Source organism: Neophocaena asiaeorientalis, unplaced genomic scaffold (genome assembly GCF_003031525.2).
Source record: "Neophocaena asiaeorientalis asiaeorientalis breed wild unplaced genomic scaffold, Neophocaena_asiaeorientalis_V1.1 scaffold798, whole genome shotgun sequence".
NCBI lineage: Eukaryota > Metazoa > Chordata > Mammalia > Artiodactyla > Phocoenidae > Neophocaena > Neophocaena asiaeorientalis.
In genome coordinates, this window is record NW_020173042.1 from 2,894,320 (window position 1) to 2,915,846 (window position 21,527).

A 21,527-nucleotide genomic window follows, 5' to 3' on the forward strand; every position below is an offset into this window, starting at 1 on the left:
GGGCCGTAACCGCGTCACCCACCCCGGCCCGGGCTTGCCGAGGGGCTTGCCGGCCGCACTCGCGCCGGGCCGGCGACGTGGGCGCGCAGCGTACCTCGTCAGGTCACACTGCGGCCACTCTGACGAAAAGATGTTTTAAACGTTGTATGGCCATCTTTCACCGAGCATAACGAGCGATTCACCTTTCCCCGGCACCGGCTGTGACGGAGGGAAGGGGCCGCTGAGAGGTGATTCTGCCCTCCGTGCAGCGGTGGGCAAACTTGGTTGTACATTAGAAGCACCTGAGCAGCTTAAGACTCCTGACGCCCGAGCCTCGTCCAGACCGGTTAAATCAGCGCCTCTGGGGTTGAGAATAGGCACCAGTCATTTCGTAAAGGTCCATAAGGATCTCAGTTCCGGAGTCAGAGCTCTAGAGCGGTGTGTAAAACACGAGGACGTGATGCTGAGAGAGGCCTGGATAGCTTTGCCCGGAGGAGAGTGTGGGAGCTGACCCTGGGCTGGACCCCGCGGAGCCTGCTCTGTCCCTGGCCTGGTTCTCAGCCAGCCGGGTGCTGACAAGTCCGCCAGGAGTTGCCGTGTCCTGTTTGATCATTTTTCAGCTTTAGGTCTCCAAACCTGTGTTAGGGAAGCGGAATTTGCCGCCCCAAAATATGCCTCTTTGGCATAAGGATTATTTTAAGATGGTTATTTTAGAGGAGCTGCAGGCACAGGAGAAGCTCTGAAAACCAAGTAGGAGTTCCCTATGTAAAAGAGAAATCTCCGTCGCTCTACCAGGAAGAGGAGCGTGACTCGGTGTCTCTAAGAACTCTCACCAGGGGAGAAGGCAAGGACGTACATCTGCATAAACCCGTACACCCTTGTGTCCTGGTCGTTTCCTGGTCACCTCCTGTGACTGACTCCTCCACCCCCCAACATCATCTTCTGTCTTTAGCTGAAGATGGTATTTAAGGTAGTGGCCTGGGCCATTCTGGCGAGTAACTCAGTTTTCTGGGTCTCTCCCAGGTATACAGGAGGTATACTTGTGTTTTGTTTGTTTGTTTGATTTTATTTAGTTATTTTGGCTGCGTTCGGTCTTCACTGCTGCGCACGGGCTTTCTCTAGTTGTGGCAAGCGGGGGCTACTCTTCGTTGAGGTGTGCAGGCTTCTCACTGTGGTGGCTTCTCTTGTTGCGGAGCACGGGCTCTAGGGGCAAGGGCTTCAGTAATTGTGGCTCGAGGGCTCTAGAGCTCAGGCTCAGTAGTTGTGGCGCACGGGCTTAGTTGCTCCGCTGCATGTGGGATCTTCCTGGACCAGGGCTCGAACCCGTGTCCCCTGCATTGGCGGGCGGATTCTTATCCACTGCGCCGCCACCGGGGAAGCCCCGGAATACATGTTTTTAAACTTCGTTTTTCTCATGTTAATCTGTCTTATGTCAATTCGCCTATTAGAGCAGCCGAAGAACCTAGAAGGGTAGAAGGAAAATTTTTCTTCCCCAACACCTGCAAAAAGTAAACTGGGCCCAGTGACTCTCTGAACTTGCACCATCAGCCCTTGTCCCCTTCTGTAGGCCAGGCTGGAATGATGCCTGAATGAGCCCCAGTACACGGCTTTGCTGGAAATATTACTGCCTCTTATGGAGCAGGGTCTGGGGCCCAGACCCTGCTGCCCTTTCTCCCATGTCAGGAGTGATTCCCTGGAAGCTGGGTGATGCGCCTCTGTGGCTGTCACAGCTGCTCTGAGTTAGAGAGGGCAGTGAGCATGCCTGTCCCTACCTGCCCAGCGCACCTCTAAGTAATAGGTCTCCACTTCGCCCAGCGTGAGGGCCTCTTCAGCAGCGACGGAGAGAACAGAAAATGACACCTCCTCCTGTCCCATGTGGCAAGGCGATGCCATTTCAGCCCTGCTGTCCAGTAAGCCCTGGGTAGCTGGTATGGTATGGGGCCAGTTCCCAGGTCACCAGTGCACAGTGACCACCCCACTCTCGGTTACAGGGCTCAGCTCCTAACTTGCACCCAGGGGACCTCGCCCTCCAGGGTAAGGACCCAGAACTGGGGGAGTACCAGAGGGCTGGGCCCATCAGGTACCCCTCCCCCCTGGGAAGCAGAGGGGGCTGGGGGGTCCTCTCTTCCTCTTAGAGATGTCCCCTCCTCCTCTCCTCAGTGAATGACATTTTTTGGCAAACGCACTTTTATTTTGGAAAATACGAATACGTCCCTACATAAGGAGACAGAGCTGCTCGTCTGCTCTCTTGATCGGGCTCCCGGTGTCTCCCTTGGCCACAGCCCTGCTGGGAAGGGCGGCAGCCCAGTTACCCGAACTGTGTTTTCTGTCACCTGCAGCACCTGGAACTACTCCAGTTGACAGTGCAGCGAGGTGCTGTGGAATGACCGGCCACTCCTCTGTGGCTCTATTTCATCATCTTTAAAGCAGAGATAGATAATCATTCTTGCCCTAACCTGCTTAGACATCGCTGGGAAGATTAGGGGCAGATGACCGACGTGAAAATTTTTACTTTGAAACAGCAAACACTGGGCAGCTCTAGAGTTCATCATTAAGTCTAGCCCATGAAGAAAACAGATGGGCTCGCCAAGGAAAGTGGTTCGTGACATTTTAGCCTGGGGTCCACAGCCTTGACCTCTCAAGGGTCAAGGTGGGGTTGTAAACTAGTGGCCAGCTTGACTCCTGCAGGTGGGAAGTGGGAAGATTGGGTGGGTGGCTGCCCGAGCTCTTGCTGGCACGTTAAGGAACACCATAGCCTGAGTGGCAGGGGCTTGGCAGGAGAGCGAGACTCTGCGGCGTTTGATGAATTGTCCCCTGCTCTCAGGCCACCCTGCCTCCTCACACAGGGTCTCATCCCCACTGTCACTTTCTCCCTCCTCGCACAGGCTCAGGAATGGGACATGGACGCCCGGCGACCAATGCCTTTTCAGTTCCCACCCTTCCCAGATAGGGCACCCGTCTTCCCCGACCGCATGATGAGAGAGCCCCAGCTGCCCACGGCAGAGATCTCTCTCTGGACCGTGGTGGCCGCCATCCAGGCCGTGGAGAGGAAGGTGGATGCCCAGGCCAGCCAGCTGCTAAACCTGGAGGGCCGGACGGGGACGGCCGAGAAGAAGCTGGCCGACTGCGAGAAGACGGCCGTGGAGTTCGGGAACCACATGGAGGGCAAGTGGGCGGTGCTGGGGACCCTGCTGCAGGAGTACGGGCTGCTGCAGAGGCGGCTGGAGAACATGGAGAACCTGCTGAGGAACAGGAACTTCTGGGTCCTGCGGCTGCCCCCGGGCAGCAAGGGCGAGGTCCCCAAGGTAAGTGGCGGTCCCCAGGGGCAGGGATGGCGGAGAGGACCAGCCCACGTGGACAGCACTCTTTTTGTCAGGCCTTCTCACAGGCGTCTCTGGCTCCCTGTTGCCTGACTAAAGTGTCTTCTTCCCAAAGCCTGCCTCCACTCTAACCACTTCGTCTGGAATGTTCCACCGCCGCGAGGCTGGCCTCCAGCCATTCCCCACGGAGCCCGCAGGTGTCCCTCCCCAGGCGTCTGGGCGTCTGCAGATTCCGACAGCCCCTCACCTCATGCTTGGGTTTTCCCCTTGGCACCTGCAAATGACCCTTTGTCATTGGTTGTCTTTGTGTCTGCTCCTCTGAATGGTTGGGGACTGACCCAGACCACGCCAACCAGGGTCACTTGAGTCATGGCCACCGCCCTCCGGTGGGCCCTCCTCACAGTTCAGAATTCACGCTCCATTTCCTGTTCCGTTTTCTCTCCTGCTGTCCCCGGCTCATCAAGCCTGTGGGCTCGGTCAGCACGCCCCTGAGAAGATGGGGTCACCCTCCGGAGACTCCACGTGCAGCTGCGTGTCCTCTGCCTTCCTGTTACCGTGGGCTCGCATCCCACCCCTTCACTTGCTCCAGGAAGTCACACAGCATCTGCCCTTTGTCCCCTGCATCGTCACCTCCTCCCTCTCCACTGGCTCATCCCCGCCTGCAGCGTCGCCCGTCCCTGTAATAAAAAAAACTCCCTCCAGCGGTGCCTCATCTCTCTGCTCCTCTTTAGAGCGGTCTTTACTTGCTGTCTCCAGTTCTTTCTTCATTGTCTCTCTCTCCCTTTTTTAACCTTTTTTATTATAGAAAATTCAAACCTAGACAAAAGTAGATCGAATTGTGTGATGAACCCTCATGAATCCATCGTCCAGCCTCTGCAGTTATCAGCTCTTGGACAATCTTGTTTCATCTAACTCCCTACCCACATCCCCCTCCCATTTTATTCTGAAGCACATCTCAGACAGCAGGCGTTTTAATTGTAAATATTTCAGTAGGTAGCTCTAAAAGGTAAGGACTCTTTTTTTAACGTAATAATCTCAAGATTATCACTACCATAACAAAGATCTCAACCTACTCCAATATCCAGTCAGTGTTCAGATTTTCAGTTCTTCCAAAAATGTTATATATATTTTTTCTGTTAGTTTGCCTGAATCAGAACTCAAAGAAGTCCACACGCTGTGATTCCTGTGTCTCTTGAGCCTTTTCAATCTGTAAGTTCCTCCTTCATCTCTCTCATTTTTCCCTGTAGTTTATCTGTGGAAGAAACTAGGCCATCTGTCCTGTGGAATTTCTCACTCTCTGGATTCTGCTGTTGCATCCTCTGTGGTCTACATTTAACGTGTTCCTCTGTTCTCAGTATTCCACTAAATTGGTGACTGGATGATTCTCCCGGGAACCCACGTGGTTGAGGCTTTTGCTGCCACTTCTCCATCCTAGTGATCTTGCCAAGGCTCTGATGACATCCATGGTATTAAAGCCAATGGTAGTTAAAGCCGTGGTATTAAAGCCTCAGTGTTCATCTCCCTGCCCTGTCAGCAGCATTTCATGCAGGAGACCCCTCCCTCCTTGAAACACCTGTCCGCGTGCCTTCCAGGCTCCCCGCACCCCCTTGGTCCTTTTCCTGCATCACTACCTGCTTCTTCTCAGTCTTCTTCGCTGCTTTCCCCTCCTTTTCCTGACTTCTAGTGTTTGGCGTGGTCCAGGGCTCCGTCCTGACCTTCTGCTCAGTCTCTACACTCCCTCCCTCGTGATTTCATCCAGGCTCGGCGTTTTAGATGCTGTCAGCTCTCAAAGGCACTTTTTCCCTCCCGCTCTGTCTCTGTCTCCTGCCCAGACTTCCTCCTTGAATGCAGAGTCACGTTGCTACCTGTTAATTCAGCATCTCCATCAGGATGTCAGTAAGTATCTTAGATTTAACTCGACCAAACTGAACCCCCGATTTCTGCCCGAACCCTGTTCTACTCAAAGTCGTCCTCCTCTCCGTCGAAGACGAGCATCCTTCCAGCTGCTCAAGCCACAGCCCTTAGGGTCATCCTTCTCTCCTTTCTTTCTCGCACCCAACTTCCACTATATTGGTAAATACCATCTGATTTTTCTTCAAAACATAGGCACAGCCCAGCCACTCCTCCCCGCCTCCACGGCTCCCGCCTTCGTCTGTTGAAGCCGCCATCGCCTCCCATCTGATTATTGCCATGGCCTCCGCCCTGGTCCTCTTGTCTCCATCCTGGGCCCCGACCCCATACAGTCTCTTCTCAGCAGAGCAGCCAGAGTGATCCTTTAAAAATATCCATCAGTCATGACTTCCCTGGCAGTGCAGTCCAGTGGTTAAGACTCCGCACTTCCACTTCAGGGGCCATGGGTTTAATCCCCGGTCGGGGAGCTAAAACCCCACATGCTATACAGCGAGGCTAAAAAATAAATATTCGTTGCTTTCTTCCCTGCCCCCGTACCCCCAATGAGGAGGAAGAAAAATACAAATCAGTCATATTACACCTCTGCTTAAAACCCCCCAAATGGCTCCCCAACTTATTGAGCATAAAAGCCCCCATTTCGTCACTGGCCCCTTCCCTCTGGCCCACCCATCCGATCTCCTTTCCCCCTCACCCCCTCTTGCCCACTTGTTGCTCCCCACGGTCCCATGGCAAGGACTTTCCTCCACTGAAGGGCCCCCGCCCCGTCGCCCCCATCAGGGGTTCTGCTCAGCCGTCACTGGACTGCTGTCCCTTCCTGGCCACCCAATCCCGGCGCACTCTTTCCTCGGTCCCTGCTCTCATTTCCTCCAAAGCACTTACACCATCAGGCATCTTAAATACTTACTTTTTTTTTTTTGTCTCTTGGTTGGTTTCCCTCTTCTTGGTTCACTGCAGTGTCTCCGTGCCTACAGCAGTACCCGGCTTATAGCGAAACGTTTGCCGAATGACCCTCCAGCTGGAGGGCTCACGCTTCCACGTAAGGCACTGGGCCTTCTTGGTCTTTGTATCTGGTAGCCGACCCAGTGGCTTCGCCGGAGGAGGTGCTGGACGGTGATCCATTGAGGCCACACAGAGCTGAGTTCTAACAGTGGCTGCGGTTCCTCCCTAAGCCACCCCCACCACCGCAGCCCCCAGCGGCTCGTTTTTGTAGAGTTTGGCTTATATAACATTGCTGTGCGGCATAGGTGGCACCTCCTCCCATGCTGCCCTTTGCCCTCGTCTGCGCCCTGCTTTAACTCGGTGCTGTGTCCCGGCCCTGCTCCGCGTTCTGTGTGTTGGGCCGGGCGTTGGGGGTCTTGAGCTGACACATACCCTCACGGAACAATGGAATGGTTGTGGGGTCCGGAATTAGAAGGCTTGGGTTTGAATCTTGGCTTTGCCACGTGCCGTTTTCCTACTGCAGGTCAGCTGTGTTTTGTGTTGTCTCCGAGCCTCGATTCCTCTTTGGAAAGAAGTGAAGTGTAAATAGGTAATTTAGTAAGTAAATTCCCAGGTGGTCTCTCTGGGCTTCAGTGCTCTCCTCTGTAACACGAAGATGATAATACGCCTACTCCGTGGAGTTGTGAGGGTTAACTGATTTCGTTGACGGGACAACACTATGTAGCTCGTTGTAGTAGTTCTCTATCGCCGTGTAACAAATGACCCCAACCCTTAGCAGCCTAAGAAAAAGTATTACTTATCATGTTACAGTTTTCGTGGGTTAAGAATTCAGGAGCCGCTCAGCTGAGTGGTTCTGGCTCAGAGTCTCATGAAGTTACAGTCAAGCTGATGACCGGGGCTGCAGTCATCTGAAGGCTTGACTGAGGCTGGAGGATCGGCTTCCAGTATGCTCACGCTCCCGTTTTGGCAGGAAGCCTGAGCTAGTTCCTCACCACTTGGACCTGCCCCGCAAGGCTGCTTGAGCATTCTCGCACCATGGCAGCTGGCTTCCCCTAGAGTGAGTGATCCAGAAAGAGAGACCAGGATGGAAGCTACAATGTCTTTTATGACCCTGCCTTAGCAGTTGTACACCGTCACCTCTTTATTTATTTGTTAGGAGCAAGCCTCTCAATCCTGCACTCAAGAGGAGGAAAATTCGGCTTTATTTTTTGAAGGGATTGTCAAAGAATTTGCAGACATATTTTAAAACCTCCATAACCATACGGCACCATGAGAATGTTAATTGATGTTGCTGGCAATAGTTTCAGTTCATTGTAGACTCTTGGCCTTGCTAGATGCATTCTCTTTGTCAGATTCAGATTTCAGGCTGCTGTCTCTCAGCTTCTCTGTGCCTCGTGGGTTCTATTAAATTGGTTAATCGTTCATGGATAATTCATGGATATTCTTTCCTGTCTGGCTAGGCTGTAGGTTCCCTGCAATCTTGGCCCATGTCTCAGAGTTCTGCTGCATCCTAGCAGAGTGAGGTTTTTGCAGAGTGATATCTATTTCCAGTTGTGGGACCATGATTCTGGAATTTTGACTGGTGAAGCGGGGACAGAGGAGTTGGTGTGTTGGAAAAGATAACAAACTTGGTTTTGGATACATTTAGTTTGAGGTACTTAAAAGATGAATAGGGACTTCCCTGGCGGTCCAGTGGTTAAGACTTCATCTTCCATTGCAGGGGGTGCAGGTTCGATCCCTGGTCAGGGAGTTAAGATCCCACATGCCTCGCGGCCAAGAAAACAAAACATAAAACAGAAGCAATATTGTAACATATTTAATGAAGACTTTAAAAAAATGGTCCATATCAAAAAAAATCTTAAAAAAAAAGATAAATAAATGAAGCCACTCAGAAGGCTATTGAAATGTGAACTTTGAAGGGAGGAAGGAAAGCTGAAGGGTGTCATCTGCAAAGAAGTAACCACTGAACCTGTGAAAAGAATGAAGCTGCCAAGGGGAAAGTGAGGAAACAGGGCAGGGTGAGGGCAGAACCATGGTCCCGGGGCGAGGAAGAGGGAGCAGTACAGAAGACGTGAACCAGGTGGGCAGGAGGCAGTGTGGTCATGGAAACCAAGCAGGAGGAAATTCCAGGAAGGTGGTCTGACCTTTCAGAGAGGTCTGAAGGGGTGAAAGCTAACAGCAGGAGGCTGATGACCTCTCAGGATGTGGTTTCAGAGAATAGGGGATGCTCATAGACAGATTTCGGGGGTTAAGGAGGCCTGGATGGGGAAGAAAGCACAGAACGTGTGTCTCGGGATGTGTCAAGTGAAGGGGAAGAGTAGACTCATTTGTGGTGAAGGAGTTGAGTGGGGCTCCTCTCGGGTCGGGGGTCCTGAAGGGGGAGACGGAGAGACGGAAAATGCCAAAGGGAAAAGGTGGTTTGGGTTGAGTTTCACAGGCAGGAGGAGGAGAAATGAAGGGCGCACGTGGGGGGCAGGGGTGCTGGCTTGGCAAGAAGGAGGGCAGAGGTGGGAGTTTGTCAACAGCGACCTGCCATCAAGGGGCGACCGGAGGAGATGGCGGAAGGCCCGGGGAGCACTGGGGAGAGGTAAGAGTGCGAAAGAAGCCCCCCGGGGAACACAGGGAGATGCCAGCAAGATCGCCAGGAGGCTTCCGAAGCAGCCCGGAGCCAAGAGGCCTGAGTGTGTGGTGGTTGTCACCTGCAGAATTTTGTGACTTTTATCTAGAGCAGAGAATTAAAATGAAGAAAGTGGTCTGTATCCGTTTTCCCAGGTTGGGGATTTGCCGAAGTCTGGTGGAAGGTCCAGGGAATTAGGAGTTCTAGTTCCGTTTCTAAAGATGGGAGTGAGCTCTCAGTCAGTGGGTGACATACAGGTCTGCACGTGGCCCCTGCCCAGTCGCCCTTAGGGTGATGAGCACCTGATGCCAGGGCTGGCATTTATCATTTGTGTACGAGCACTGCCCACTTACCAGGCGGTGCACCAGCAGGCCTGACACCGAGAGTGCTGCTTTTTTCATTCACACAAAGGTGCCATGTGTCAGGTACAAAGACCGATGGACTAGGGTCAGGGCCCTGGGGAGAACTGAGGGCTTGGATTTCAGAGTGAGAGGGAAAGGCTGGTCCAGCAGGGATGGGAAAGTGGTAGGAGGTAAGGCTATGTGGTCAGAGAAGTGAAGCTCAGATACTGAAGTCTTGGAAGTGAAACCATCTTGAACAGTTCTGTCTGAGATGAGGCCATGATGGTGAGTGACTGAAATGAGTACAGACAAGAATCCTTGTCGAACTGAAATAACAGCTTTATGGAGCAGATTAGATGACCTTGAACACCAGGTGACTGACACCGGATGCTGGATGACTCAGGCCACAGTGGGACCTTCCTAGTGTTGGCAACAGCTATTCAACACATTCAACAAATATTTATTGACTCCAAACTACATGCTTTTAGATGCTTGGGATGTGGCAGTGCACGAAACAGATCAAGATTCCGGAGCCTTAGCACGGGCAAGTTTTAGTGACAAAAAAGCGACTGTGTACCTAGGGGTGACCTGACTGAAGTACAGGTTCTATAACAGGGTTTTATTGGCTTGGCTCGCTGATACACACTCCAGGGACCTACTGCATCTCTGTCACCCTGAATGCCAAAAGCTTTACCTTCAGGTACCCAGTTTACCTAAAAGTGAAATTACAAAGGATGTGGTTAAATGCTTAATTTTTATTTATTTATTTATTATTATTTTTGCTGTACGCGGGCCTCTCACTGCCGTGACCTCTCCCGTTGTGGAGCACAGGCTCCGGACGCGCAGGCTCAGCGGCCATGGCTCACGGGCCCAGCGGCTCCGCGGCACGTGGGATCTTCTCGGACCGGGGCATGAACCCGTGTCCCCTGCATCGGCAGGCGGACTCCCAACCACTGCGCCACTAGGGAAGCCCTAAATGCTTAATTTTTAAAAGGTAGTGGTTACTGGAGTCACAGGCTGATCAGGAAGAGTGGACTGACTCCACTGAAACGGGCCGGGCAGGACGGGGGCTGTGGGTGCAGCGGGCCCAGTGCCCCTGATGGGGAGTTGGTGGGGGGAGGAGCGAGCAGGGGGTTCCAGACTAAAACTCTTGTTGGCCCAGGTTCCGGTGACTTTTGTAGACATTGCTGTTTACTTCTCTGAGGACGAGTGGAAGAACCTGGATGAATGGCAGAAGGAGCTTTACAACAACCTGGTTAAGGAGAACTACAAAACCCTGATGTCCCTGGGTAAGGGCGCCTTCCCTCCCCTGTGGCGAGCACCTTGGGAATGGGGAGTGAGATGCTTCTCGACCCATGGTGCACCACCCCCGGGCAAGGTGTTTCATGTTTATACGTCACGGAAACTCAAGAAACGATTTGCTTGCCTGCTAGGAAGTTAGAATCACTGCAGGGCTGAGCACTGTGGTCCCACCATTTTGGAATCACAGCCAAACGGCATCACTGCGCGCTGACTCCCAGCAGCCTTGGATAAGCCACAGTCGCTCTGCTGCTGGCTTTCAGGGACCAGCAACTGGAGAATCTATTGACTTGTTTTCATAGTTCCTCGTGAGAGATTACCTGACGTACTCACATAACGGCCACCACCTAGAGGACTGCTGGGCTGGGATGGGGGAGGGGAGAGCTCCACATCGCCCTTGATCGGGGCCCATTGATCCGCTTCACTCAGCCCTTCCTTCCCTTCCACCTCATTCCAGACTCGGAAGGTCCAGTGTCCAAGCCAGATGCTCCACCCCAGGCCGAGCCCCGGGAAGAGCCTTGCGTGTGGGAGCAGCGTGACCCCGAAGAGAGAGAAATCCTGATGGATCCAGACACAGGTGATGGCAGCCGAAGACAGCCCTAGGTCCAGGGCAGGGTGGGAGAGAAGCACCGCCACCCCTGCATGAATTCCAGGCGGGCTTCTCCTGAGTTGTTCGTGGGGCCAGTTCTGCTGCCCTTGAAATTTGGCGGTCACCTACAGGAAGAGTTTCAGGGCCAGAAAGCGCACCACAGATGTTTGTCTTTTGGGTCAGAACCGTGTAGCTCGAGATGCCCAGGTAAGCTGGAGAGAAGAGGAAGCAGCGGGGGGCGGCAGGGGGGGCGCCTTGCAGCCTCCCAGGCCTGATGGGCGCCCTAGACCTGAGTGCAGCTCCAGCCTAGGGAGGTGGGCAGAGGAGGCTCTGCGTGGCGCACGTGGGGTGCGTGGCCGACTGCTTCGGGCCTGGCTGTCTCCTTCCGCGTCCTCACCCCGTTCTCACAGACGCCCCATCACAGGCAGACTTACCCTCCAAAGCTTTCTCCTCATTCAAGGGAGATCTTACGTTCTGAGGATGCAGTTCCCCGAGAACGTCACACCTGGTGATGGGAGGTGCGAGGCTTCTCGGGACCTCAGCTCTCCTGAGCACTGTTGGGCCAGGTGAAATCTGGTCCTTGAACTGTATTCTCTGCCTTCTCCCAGGAGCCTTCACCCGTTGGGGCCCTCTGCCCTTCCTCCCTTTTCAGTGGAGGGTGTATTCACCGAACCTTCCCTAGAAGGTGGCTCAAGGCGGCCCCCTCCCCCCATTCTGCTCTCTTTATTGAGATATAATTCGCATGCTGTAAATTCACTCTTGACGTGTATCATTCAGTCCACCAAGTTGTGCAGCCATCATCACTATCTAATTCCAGAACATTTTCATCATAGGGAAGCCCACACCCATGAGCAGTCACTCCTGTTCCCTGGTTGCTATGGATTTACCTCTTCTGGACGTTCCGTCTAAATGGCTCCTTCCCTGTCTTAGGTGCCACAGTGTTTGAGGTCAGCAGCTGTGGTAACCTTTCACAGTAAAGCAATGTAACCTCAGCCGTTTCACTGAGTTATCATCCATCCCTGTGCCAATAGAACAGGGACCACTGTGCCTTTTTATGGATGGACCGAGCAGACTGAGAGCCAGAGAGGGCAAGTGACTCATCCTCTGGGCCGGGGGCAGAGGTGAAACCAGGATCCGTGTCTTCCACTTCCTCATGTAGTCTCTGTCCTGCTGTCTCCTGCGGGGGCTAGTGTTATACATCACACCATAGACCCTCATAAGAGGAACATGCCCCTGTGGTCACGTCACGGGGTCTGCATGGAAGATATGTTATTGTCTTTTATGCAAAAGGATGCTGTGCATTATCCATTCCAGGAATGGGACGGGGTTGCTTCCCTTTGCCCAGTCTAACTTCGTGTGTGTGTGTGTGTGTGTGTCTGTCTGTCTGGCCCACTCTTCCTGACTGGGGTGCAGAACAAGGACGAATGTCTCCCACATGGAGGGAGACCTAGGGCCTGTCCTGATTAGCACCCACTCAGCGTGGGCTGTTTCTGGAACCCTCTCCCAGCCTTACCACACCTCATTTTGTGGCTCGGCCTACCCCCTTGTCCTGAATGTCGATCGCCTCTCTGCTCCCAGGACCTTCTGCTCCTGGGGGTTCCCCATAGTTGCCCAGAGAAACCCAAGACCCCTGTGCTCTTCCCTGGCCAGTGCTGTCAGCCATGCTCCTGACCCCGAGAATGTCCAGCTGACGATCATTCATGAAAACGGCACCAAACAATGTGATTCTCTGTCCCCAGGAGCAGAGCCCCTGGTGCCTGCACAGGACACGTCCTCTCAGGTGAAGCGGGAGGAGGCCCTGTGTGCCCGGGGTCAGCGGGGCCTGGAGGAAAGAGCCATCCCCACAGAGTCCATTACCGGTGAGTGAGCTGACTGGCCGCCCAAGCCGAGTGGCAGAGGAAAGGTCCAACGTGGTCTGCAGGCGCCCAGCGTTGTCTGACGTGTGTGCCAGGCCAGAGGCCTGAGCTGAAAACGGAAGATTGTGGGTCCAGGATGGATGAAGAGACAGGGTTTCCCACGAGTCGCAGACCCGGCACACGACGTGGACGAGTTGCCAGCACGTCTGGGCTTAGCCGTTCTGTTTTCTCTTCTTTGTAATATCAGTTTTTAACTGTTCCTTTCTTCCCTTGGAAAGCAGTATCTGCAGAAGTACTGAGTGTGAGGTGTTTTACAGGTCCCGTGGGTGGGGGAATCTGTGGGTCCGTGAGACCTTCTCCCGACTGGTGGGAAGAGCTTTCGTTGTTTTAACCAAGCACTTACGGCTGCTGCCTCTGTGTCAGGCCCCACACGGCCGCAGTCCTGTCAGGGGGTCTGGATAGCTCCTCTTCGATGGCATTCCGGCTGGACTTTGTACGTGGATCTCTGTTAGAGAAGATATGTATTTATTAGTCAGAGTTCTCCAAACAGTCAACAGGGTGAGTGTGTGCGTGCATGTGTGTGTGCGCATGTGTGTAGAGATACTGATTGAGTGATTGAATTTAAGGAGCTGGCTTCTGCCAACTGGAGCACCGGGGCAGTCTGCCGGCAGGATTCCCTTTTCCTCGGGATGTCAGTCTCTTGCCATTAAGGCCGTCAGGTGGTGGGACGGGGCCCACCCACGTTATGGAAGGCAGTCCACCTTGCTCAAAGTCTTGTTGAACTCCTCAAAACAAAAAAAAAAAACAACACAGAAACATTGAGAAGAATGTTTGGCCCAGTATCTGGGTACTGTGGTCTAGGCAAGTTGACACATAAAATTAACCGTCACAAGATATATTAACACACTGTAGCTCTTTACTTATCCACAGGTTAGAGCTCCACAAACCTCATCCCCCTTAGGCAAAGCCTCACACTCATAGGTAAGTGATAGCAGCCCCCAAGCAGAGGAAAGCCGCTTCCCAATTCATCCGGCCAGTTCCTCAGAGAGCATCACAGTGCTTCAGAGGGATCTTTAAGAGATAAGAAGGCAATAAAGGGTAAATGAGGTTTAATAGACTCTGCAGAGGAAAGAGGCTGTAGGATACATCTTAGAAAAATTCCATTAAGATGGTTAAGATAAAAGGCTTCCTGGGGCTTCCCCGGTGGCGCAGTGGTTGAGAGTCTTCCTGCTGACGCACAGGGGACACGGGTTCGTGCCCCTGTCCGGGAGGATCCCGCATGCCGCGGAGCAGCTGGGCCCGTGAGCCATGGCCGCTGGGCCTGCGCGTCTGGAGCCTGTGCTCCACAACGGGAGAGGCCACAGCAGTGAGAGGCCCGCGTACCGCAAAAAAAAAAAAAAAAAGCCTTCCTGGAAGGTGTCATTTTCCTGGACGGTCCCTGCAGGAGGAAGACCTCCTTCCACGGTGTTGCTCAGGCCTCAGGCGTGAACCTTGGTTGAAGGCGTTAAGTTCCTGAAGGACAGGAAAGCTCTCTCGATGACGTCACTGTTATGTCACCCCCCTGTAGTATCCACTTATTTGTGGCAAAAGCTCCAGCAACTGAGGCCAAGCTGACCTGAAGCTTTAATTAACTAGAATAATTACTGCTGATGTTTAGGGAAAAGAACTCATTGCATGACATGAGAGACTTAAAGCACCACCTTGCGGGCGTTTCCGTGTCCCCTGACACCTTTGCTGCTCTGTTCCCACAAGCAGACTCACCAGCTTCTGCCCAAGACCTCCTGTCCCGGATCAAACAGGAAGACCCTCCATGCGTGTGGGCTCAGCAGGAGTTGGCGGAGAGGGACATTCCAACGGACCCCAACTCAGGTGAGCGCGCCTTCGGGGCACGTGGAGATGACTTCTGTAACCGCCAGAAAATCTATCCGATCGAGTCACTTTGGTCAAAGGCCAGTGAAAGACTTGGGATAAACTACAGTGTGTTCCTCAGGTGGTGACTTTGTACACATTTGGGCATATAACTGTTAGAAAAGTGGGGAGGATTTCTCTAAAGGAATCATCACACTGATAATTCGTGCTGTCAGTGAACTGATACTAACATGACTTCACTGATTTCTGAAATATAATTAAAAAGCCTTTTAAAAGTGGTATATATTTCTGTGACAGAAAGAAAGAAAGTAATTTTACTTTTCCTGGAGTCTTCCTTGAGTGAATAGTAGTTAGATGTCTCCCAGTGAAACTTCTGGGGAAAGTCCAGGCATAAAGGGAAGCATAAAAGAACAATAGGGAAGCTCTGCCCGCCCAGGCCCCATGTGCGTGTGCACTGTGTGTGCACGTGTGCGCGTGTGTTCACATATGCCTCCAGAGCTGGAGGAGGCCAGTGTCATCTTGTTTGCTGGTTGTGACCCCAAAGTCTCATGCAACCCCGCACACCAGGAAAAGAAGCAGCTGTAAAATCTAGGATTCCGTGTCGTTTGTCAACTCTACAGCTTCACAAGGGGGGAAGTTGAAGGGGTCCAGGGCAGAAGAGAAAGCAGTGCCCTCCCGACAGAGAGGCGGCAGTGTCCACCGCAGTTCCTATTAATGACCTTTGTCCACTGCTTCTGCCGTTGCCGATCTGGAAGGCCGACCTCTCCTCCCTTGGTCCTGTGGGCTGTCAGAGGCCAGGCTCCCCTCCGGCCTGGCCCCGCAGATGGCCCTGGGGCTCCGAGGACAGAGCCAGAAGACCTGGGTTCCGGTCCTGGCTCTGCCTCCACACAGCCTCCTCCCCGGCAGCAGGACCGGTGAGGTCCCATCTGGGGAGGCTGTTGACGGGGTGGGGACAGGGATACCCAAACTGCCACACGCCCTCTGAGCAGAGCAGCAGCCTCTGCACGTGGCGGTGTTCGAACTTCCGGTGGGATGCTCGGTGGAAAGGAACAGGCTCTAAGACTGCCTTCTTTCCCCGAACAGAGTCTCTGATCTCCGCACACGACATCTTGTCATGGATAAAGCAGGAAGAGCAGCCGTACCCATGGGGCCCTCGCGACTCCATGGAAGGAGAGCTCGGATTAGATTCTGGCCCCGGTGAGTGGTGCACCCAGCGGGGCCCCTGGGTGTTTTGTCCACAGGGATGGTTGCTCACCCAGCCTAGCCCCTTACAGGGGTGATGTTCTGTCATGGCGGCCTTTCGAAGGCCTGTATCAAAGCACTGTCCCCTTTCCTTCTGGAGGATGGCAGGTATGTTAGCTTCCTAGGGCTGTCTTGACAAAAATACCCAACTGGGTGGCCTAAAACAGCAGAAACGTATTCTCTCATAGTTCTGGAGGCCTGGAGTCTGAAATCGAAGGGTCGGCACGGCCATGCTCCCTCTGAAAGCTGTAGGGGAGCCCTGCCTTGCCTCTGCCTAGCTTCTGTGTTTGTTGGTGGTCTTTGGTGTTCCTTGGTCTGTGGATCTGTCACCCCAATCTTCTGTCTTCACACGTTCTGTGTCTTATAAAGTCACGAGTCACATTGGATCAGGGGCCTGCCCTCCTCCAGTATGACCTCATCTTAACTACACCTGGAAAGGTCACATTCCGAAGTACTTGGGGGGTCCAGATTTTGATGTGATCTTTTGGGGGGATATAATTCACCCCATCACAACAGGGCAAGGCGGGCAGGCTGGGAGCGAGCTGAGGCAGTGGTGTCAGCAGTAGGTGATGGCAGTAGGTGGCTCACACACTAGGAAACACTCGCCAGAGCTCCCAAGGCAGCTGCCCTCCCAGAGCACCTGGGGAGATCCTGAAGCCCACACAGGAAGAGGGGATTTTTTTCTGCCGACAATTATGAGGCCAAATACCTCCCCTGACTTGGGTCTCTTGGGTCTTTCTGGAAGCCCCCTTACTGGCTGAGGGCCCCTGGCATGTGTTGGTGGGTTAGGTAACACGTGGCATCAGGCTCACATTCCTTGCCAGGGCCAGTACCACTGAAACAGCTGGCTGAATGTCCTCTGGGTGATTGGGGTGGTGAAGGGACAGTTAATCATGTGTTCCTTGCTCACATTCCTGACACCCTCTAAGAGCTCGAAATCCATGTCAGAGCTGAGGACGTGGATTATTTCTGAATCTGAAGGGACATTTCAAACCCAGGTGAGCGGATCTCACTCTCCGTGAGACAGACTTAGTTCAGTCTGGAAGAGCAGAGTGGGGCCGGAGGAATGGGCAGGGGATGGCAGAGGAACAGTGCACATCCTTGTCTAAAACAGAATTTCAGTTGTCCTCTTTCTAACCTGCTGGTGGGGTGGGATGTGACAGGGACATCCGGGGGACTGCCTGTGAGGGCAGGAAGAAGTGATAGCGGTTGATGCTACCCCATCCTCTGCAGCACTCAGGCCACCATTTCTAGCCCTGGCCCTGAAGGCAGGGGTACCAGATCATCAAACGTAGTGCCAGGAGACTCCGCCCAAATCATTGTCCCTCGGCGCTGCCTTCCGATTTCTCCAACTTGGCTGAGAGCGTGTGGGCTTCAAGGAGGCTTTTCCTGGGACCTGCGTGGTTGTGAAAACAGCGTGAGAAACTCGTGCAGAAATCGCCAGGCTTTGCAAATTACCAAGACGCTTTCCTTCTCCAGTTCGATGCCGAGCGGCCCATAGGACAGTTTGCCTCGTGCCGTTTTGTCTCTGGGAGGCCTTAGAAAGTTTGCATCTGGGAAGAAAGGCCCAGAGTTGGGAGAGAGGGGTATCTGGAAACGCTTCTCCTGCCCGCCCAGTCACTAGAGCCTCGTATCAGAGCCTCTTGTCTTTCTCCCAAAATGAACCTGCCTTCCGCTCATGAATGTTGGGATGTGAAATTAGTATCTCACCTGTGATTTCTTTGAGGTTTAAAACCCACCTAGTGCTGTGGTTGCCAAGGACCACCAGGTGGACTTTTGGTAAGACATGGCGTCATGTGGTAGTCTTCTGGAGGGGGCTGGGAAGGGGAGAGGGGGCAGGGCTAGAGAGTACAACACAGAAATACATACATGTTCACGCCAACCCCCTTGCCTGGCCCTGCCATAGACAAGAGAGAAAGACCTGGTGTCCTGCTTAACTCAAAGTCAGACGTCAGCCTAACCGGACATTACCTTTTAGTAAAAAGGATTCCTGGCTTTATATATTAATGAGTGGGTATTACTCTCTGCTCTCTGACAGTTAGTGTAAGACAGGAAAAAAGTCTGGTTCACTCAGAAGTAACGTGCATGGGGCTCCACTGAAGCAGGAAGTGTGAATAGGGGTTTGGAGTTCAGTGGCTACTGGGTGCTTCTGGAGAGAGTGGGGAGCCTCAGGCCAGACCACCCTACCTGGACGCCAGCACTCAAAACACACACTCGCAAGTCACAGGATACGATTTGAAAACAGCCTCCTGAAATTCCCACGTACTGCCTTGGGTTAAAACTGGTTAAAACAGTGATTCCAGCCTTTTTTAGTCTCTGTTACTTAACAGGTATTTACCTCGTGCCTGCTCTGTGCTACGCAGTACTACAGGCACTTGGAATAAGTGGTGAAGAAGGGCCAGGGGCCTTTCCTTTTGTGGGATGGTGATGAGCAGTAATCAGGCAGACAAGATAAACTCGGGGTGGTAAACGCTCTGAGGGTGACGACTCAGGGAAAACAGGGCGCCGGGAGTCGGGGCAGGAAAGGAAGAAGCACCTGAGTGTGTCCAGATCACGAGAAGGAGCTGACCACGGGGCTGCTGGGGAAGGGAAGGCCATAAGGAAGGCCATCTGGGGAAGGAGGTTGGAGCAATAGACAAGGAGGAGTCTGACCACGTATGACCTGTGGGCCAGGGTAGTGTCTGGATTTTATTCTAATATGAAAGGAGACTAACAGAGGGTTTGAAACACAGTGGTGACGTGATCTGGTTTACATTTTTAAAACGTACGTTTGGGAATTGACTGGAGTCAGGTGGGGAGAAAGAGCCAGAAGCAGGGAAACCACGTAGGAGCTAATGTAGTGGGTAGAGACCAGGTCAAGAGGTGATGGTTGGAAATATAACTGATAGGTTGTCTGTGGTGGATGAGGAGACAAGAGTGACTCCTAGGTTTTGATCCGGAAACACTGGGCGAATGGTGGTGCTGTTTGCTGAAATGGTGAGTCCTGGCAAAGCAGCAGGTTAGCTGTGTAAGTTAGGTGTTCTCCTCTGGACCTGTTCAACTTGAGATGACATCCAGGTAGCAATGTCAAGTAGACAGATGAACATAGGAGTCTGAAGTGGGAGAGCCTGGGGCTAGATTGATTGGGGAGTTACAGGTTGCAAGGACTTCTGACACCAACCACCTGGAATTAGGCCAGACTTCACAGGTGAGGCACCTCGTTCCCCACGTGACTGCTCTCACCTTACACAGCAGCTGCAAGTTCGAGGGGTCCCCAGACCACCTGCACTTCTGACCAGCTGGCTGCAAATTCAGGGGTCTCCATTAACGCCTCAGGTGCAGTAATTCCCTAGAACAACTCACAGGACTCAGGAAAGTGCTACACTTACAATTAGTTTTATTAGAGCAAGAGGATGGATTCAAATCAGAACCAGCTGAAAGGGGAGATCCGCAGGACCAGGTCTGGGAGGGTCCTAAGCATGAAGCTTCTGTTGTCTACTCCCCGCACAGCGATGAGTGACAGTACTGCCTACCAGAGAACCGCACTGGAACCTCTGTGTCCAGAGTTTTTACTGGGATTTCTTTACATACGTACAATTGATTGAATATTCAAACTGCTTTAAAGAATAAAGGCATTTATTCTCGTACGTAACTAAGAGGTAGTCCAGTTTTAGCCTTGGTTGGTTCAAGGATGCAGCTATATTATCAAGAACCCAGGTTCTTTCCAACTGCTTGTTCGCTCATCCTTGGTGTGGATGGAGCAAGTTGGCCACAGCTGTTCCAAGTATCACCTCCAGACCCAGAGGGAAAGAAAGGCCGTCTTTTTGCCTGCACTGTCTCCAAGGAGTGAGGATGCTTTCCCAGAAGCCTCCCAGCAAACACATCTCATCGGCCAGAACAAGGTCCCGTGCTTGTATCTGAATCAGTTACTGGCCAGTGAGTTCTAGAGTTAAAGTCCTCATGTTAGAGGTGGGAGGAGAAGGTGTGACGTAATCCTCATGGAGAGTGGAAAACTGGGGCATGCTGAGTCATGGGGTAGGATGCCAGGGTTTGAGGTGTGTGATCTTCTCCAGCAGCCTTCAGCTACTTGAGTGCTGTCACTGCATTGGGGTCCCCCAGGCAAGCCCAACAGAGGAGAGAGGGGCAGAGGGACCACAGGAGCTAAGCTGGGTCAGGAAGGGAGAACAGAGGCGGGGGGCGGGGGGGAGCAGGGAGGCAGTTGACAGAAGTGGTCTGGTGCTCACTCCGAGTTTGAAGAATGATCAGAGTAGGATGAGGATTGTTTGGGGTTGGGTTTCCTGGGAAACAGTCCCTGAGATGGAGGTTTATGTACACGTGGTTTCCTTGGGGGTCCTCTCGGGAGTAACACCCACGAAGGAGGGAGAGTAGCCAGTCGGGTAGAGGGAGGAGCAAGGCCCACAGTGCAGCTGTGACAGAGGCCACAGCCAAACCTGCAGGACTGACGGCATGACATCCTGGATTGAGGCTAGGAGAGTTACAGTGGCCCCTGCCCCTGGCCAGTGTCCTATGGAAATGGCTCTCTGCCTGCTCAGTGTTGGTTGGGATAGAGGGGGGCAGGCTGGGCCCAGTCTGTCTAGGAGTGTCACATAAGGAACACATGTCACGGGGAGGGGGCTCCTGCAGGAAGAAAGGACTGTGAACTGGGGATCGGGGAGGTGGTGGAGGGTGAAGGAAAGAGAAGACTCTTAAATACAGTGAGCAAACGCAGTAGTGCCTTGGAAGTCGGAGTCCTGGGCCTCAGATCGCTGCTCCGATGCCCAGAGCCTGGGCTTTGTGCCCCACTGCCCCCAAGGTCGTGTGGAACCATGAACCCTGGAGACTCAGGGGTGCAGGAAAGGGCACCATCGCAGGAGCGAGACAGGCGCTTCCTGGGGAGGCTGGCTGGGCAGCCACTTCCACAGGAGGCTGAGGAGAGCGCCAGTCACGTGTGGTCCGCGGCCAGGTGGGGTCAGGCGCCAGGGTGGGACTCATATCAACCCAGCTGACCCCGCCGCAGTACAAGGCCGAAGGCTGCCTGCTTAGTGGAGACACAACTGCAAATCGCAGGGTGGTTGTGCGCCCGGGCCCCTGCATTCCCCTCCTGTAGGCCTTCAGACGGGCTTTTCACCTGGGATAGGTTCTGGCAGACTCTCTCCCTCCAGCCGAGAGATTCTCCGTAGGTAAATTAGCACTGAACATCAGAATACGATTAAGTCTTATTATTTCCAGGCGATTCCGCCTTCTAAGGGGACTTCCGCAGAGCACCGCTCCTCTGCCCACCGGCTCCCGGCATCTGGGGGTGTTTCCTATCCTAACTGCGTGCCACCTGCCTGACCCGCTTCAGGTGCTCTCCAGGAGCTGGTGGCTCTGTGCAGCTCCGAGGGTTGGGGAACCCTCGAGCACAGGGAACTTGATCGTTTGCCTTGTTCAATCCCCTCATCCTTTAGAGAAGCTGAGGCCCGGCTAGCCTGTGACTCGCAGGAAGCCGCAGAGGAACTAGTTAAGGCCTGGGGCCCCCTTGCAGGGACGGCGTGAGTCCTGGACCGAGCAGTGTCAGCATGTCGCTTCTTCGTGTCTCCCCGCCAG

The 21,527-nt window shown here is 53.4% G+C and overlaps 1 protein-coding gene across 1 annotated transcript in view; it reads left to right on the top strand.

Annotated features, from left to right (window-relative positions):
• LOC112398348 (zinc finger protein 212) overlaps window positions 1-21,527 on the top strand; it is a 46,753-nt gene that overhangs the window by 417 nt on the left and 24,809 nt on the right. The window contains exons 2-7 of the mRNA XM_024742839.1: window positions 2,865-3,284; window positions 10,270-10,396; window positions 10,864-10,983; window positions 12,735-12,854; window positions 14,607-14,720; window positions 15,804-15,917. Coding sequence (XP_024598607.1) covers window positions 2,865-3,284; window positions 10,270-10,396; window positions 10,864-10,983; window positions 12,735-12,854; window positions 14,607-14,720; window positions 15,804-15,917 — 1,015 coding nt within the window. The remainder of the gene's footprint in view (window positions 1-2,864; window positions 3,285-10,269; window positions 10,397-10,863; window positions 10,984-12,734; window positions 12,855-14,606; window positions 14,721-15,803; window positions 15,918-21,527) is intronic.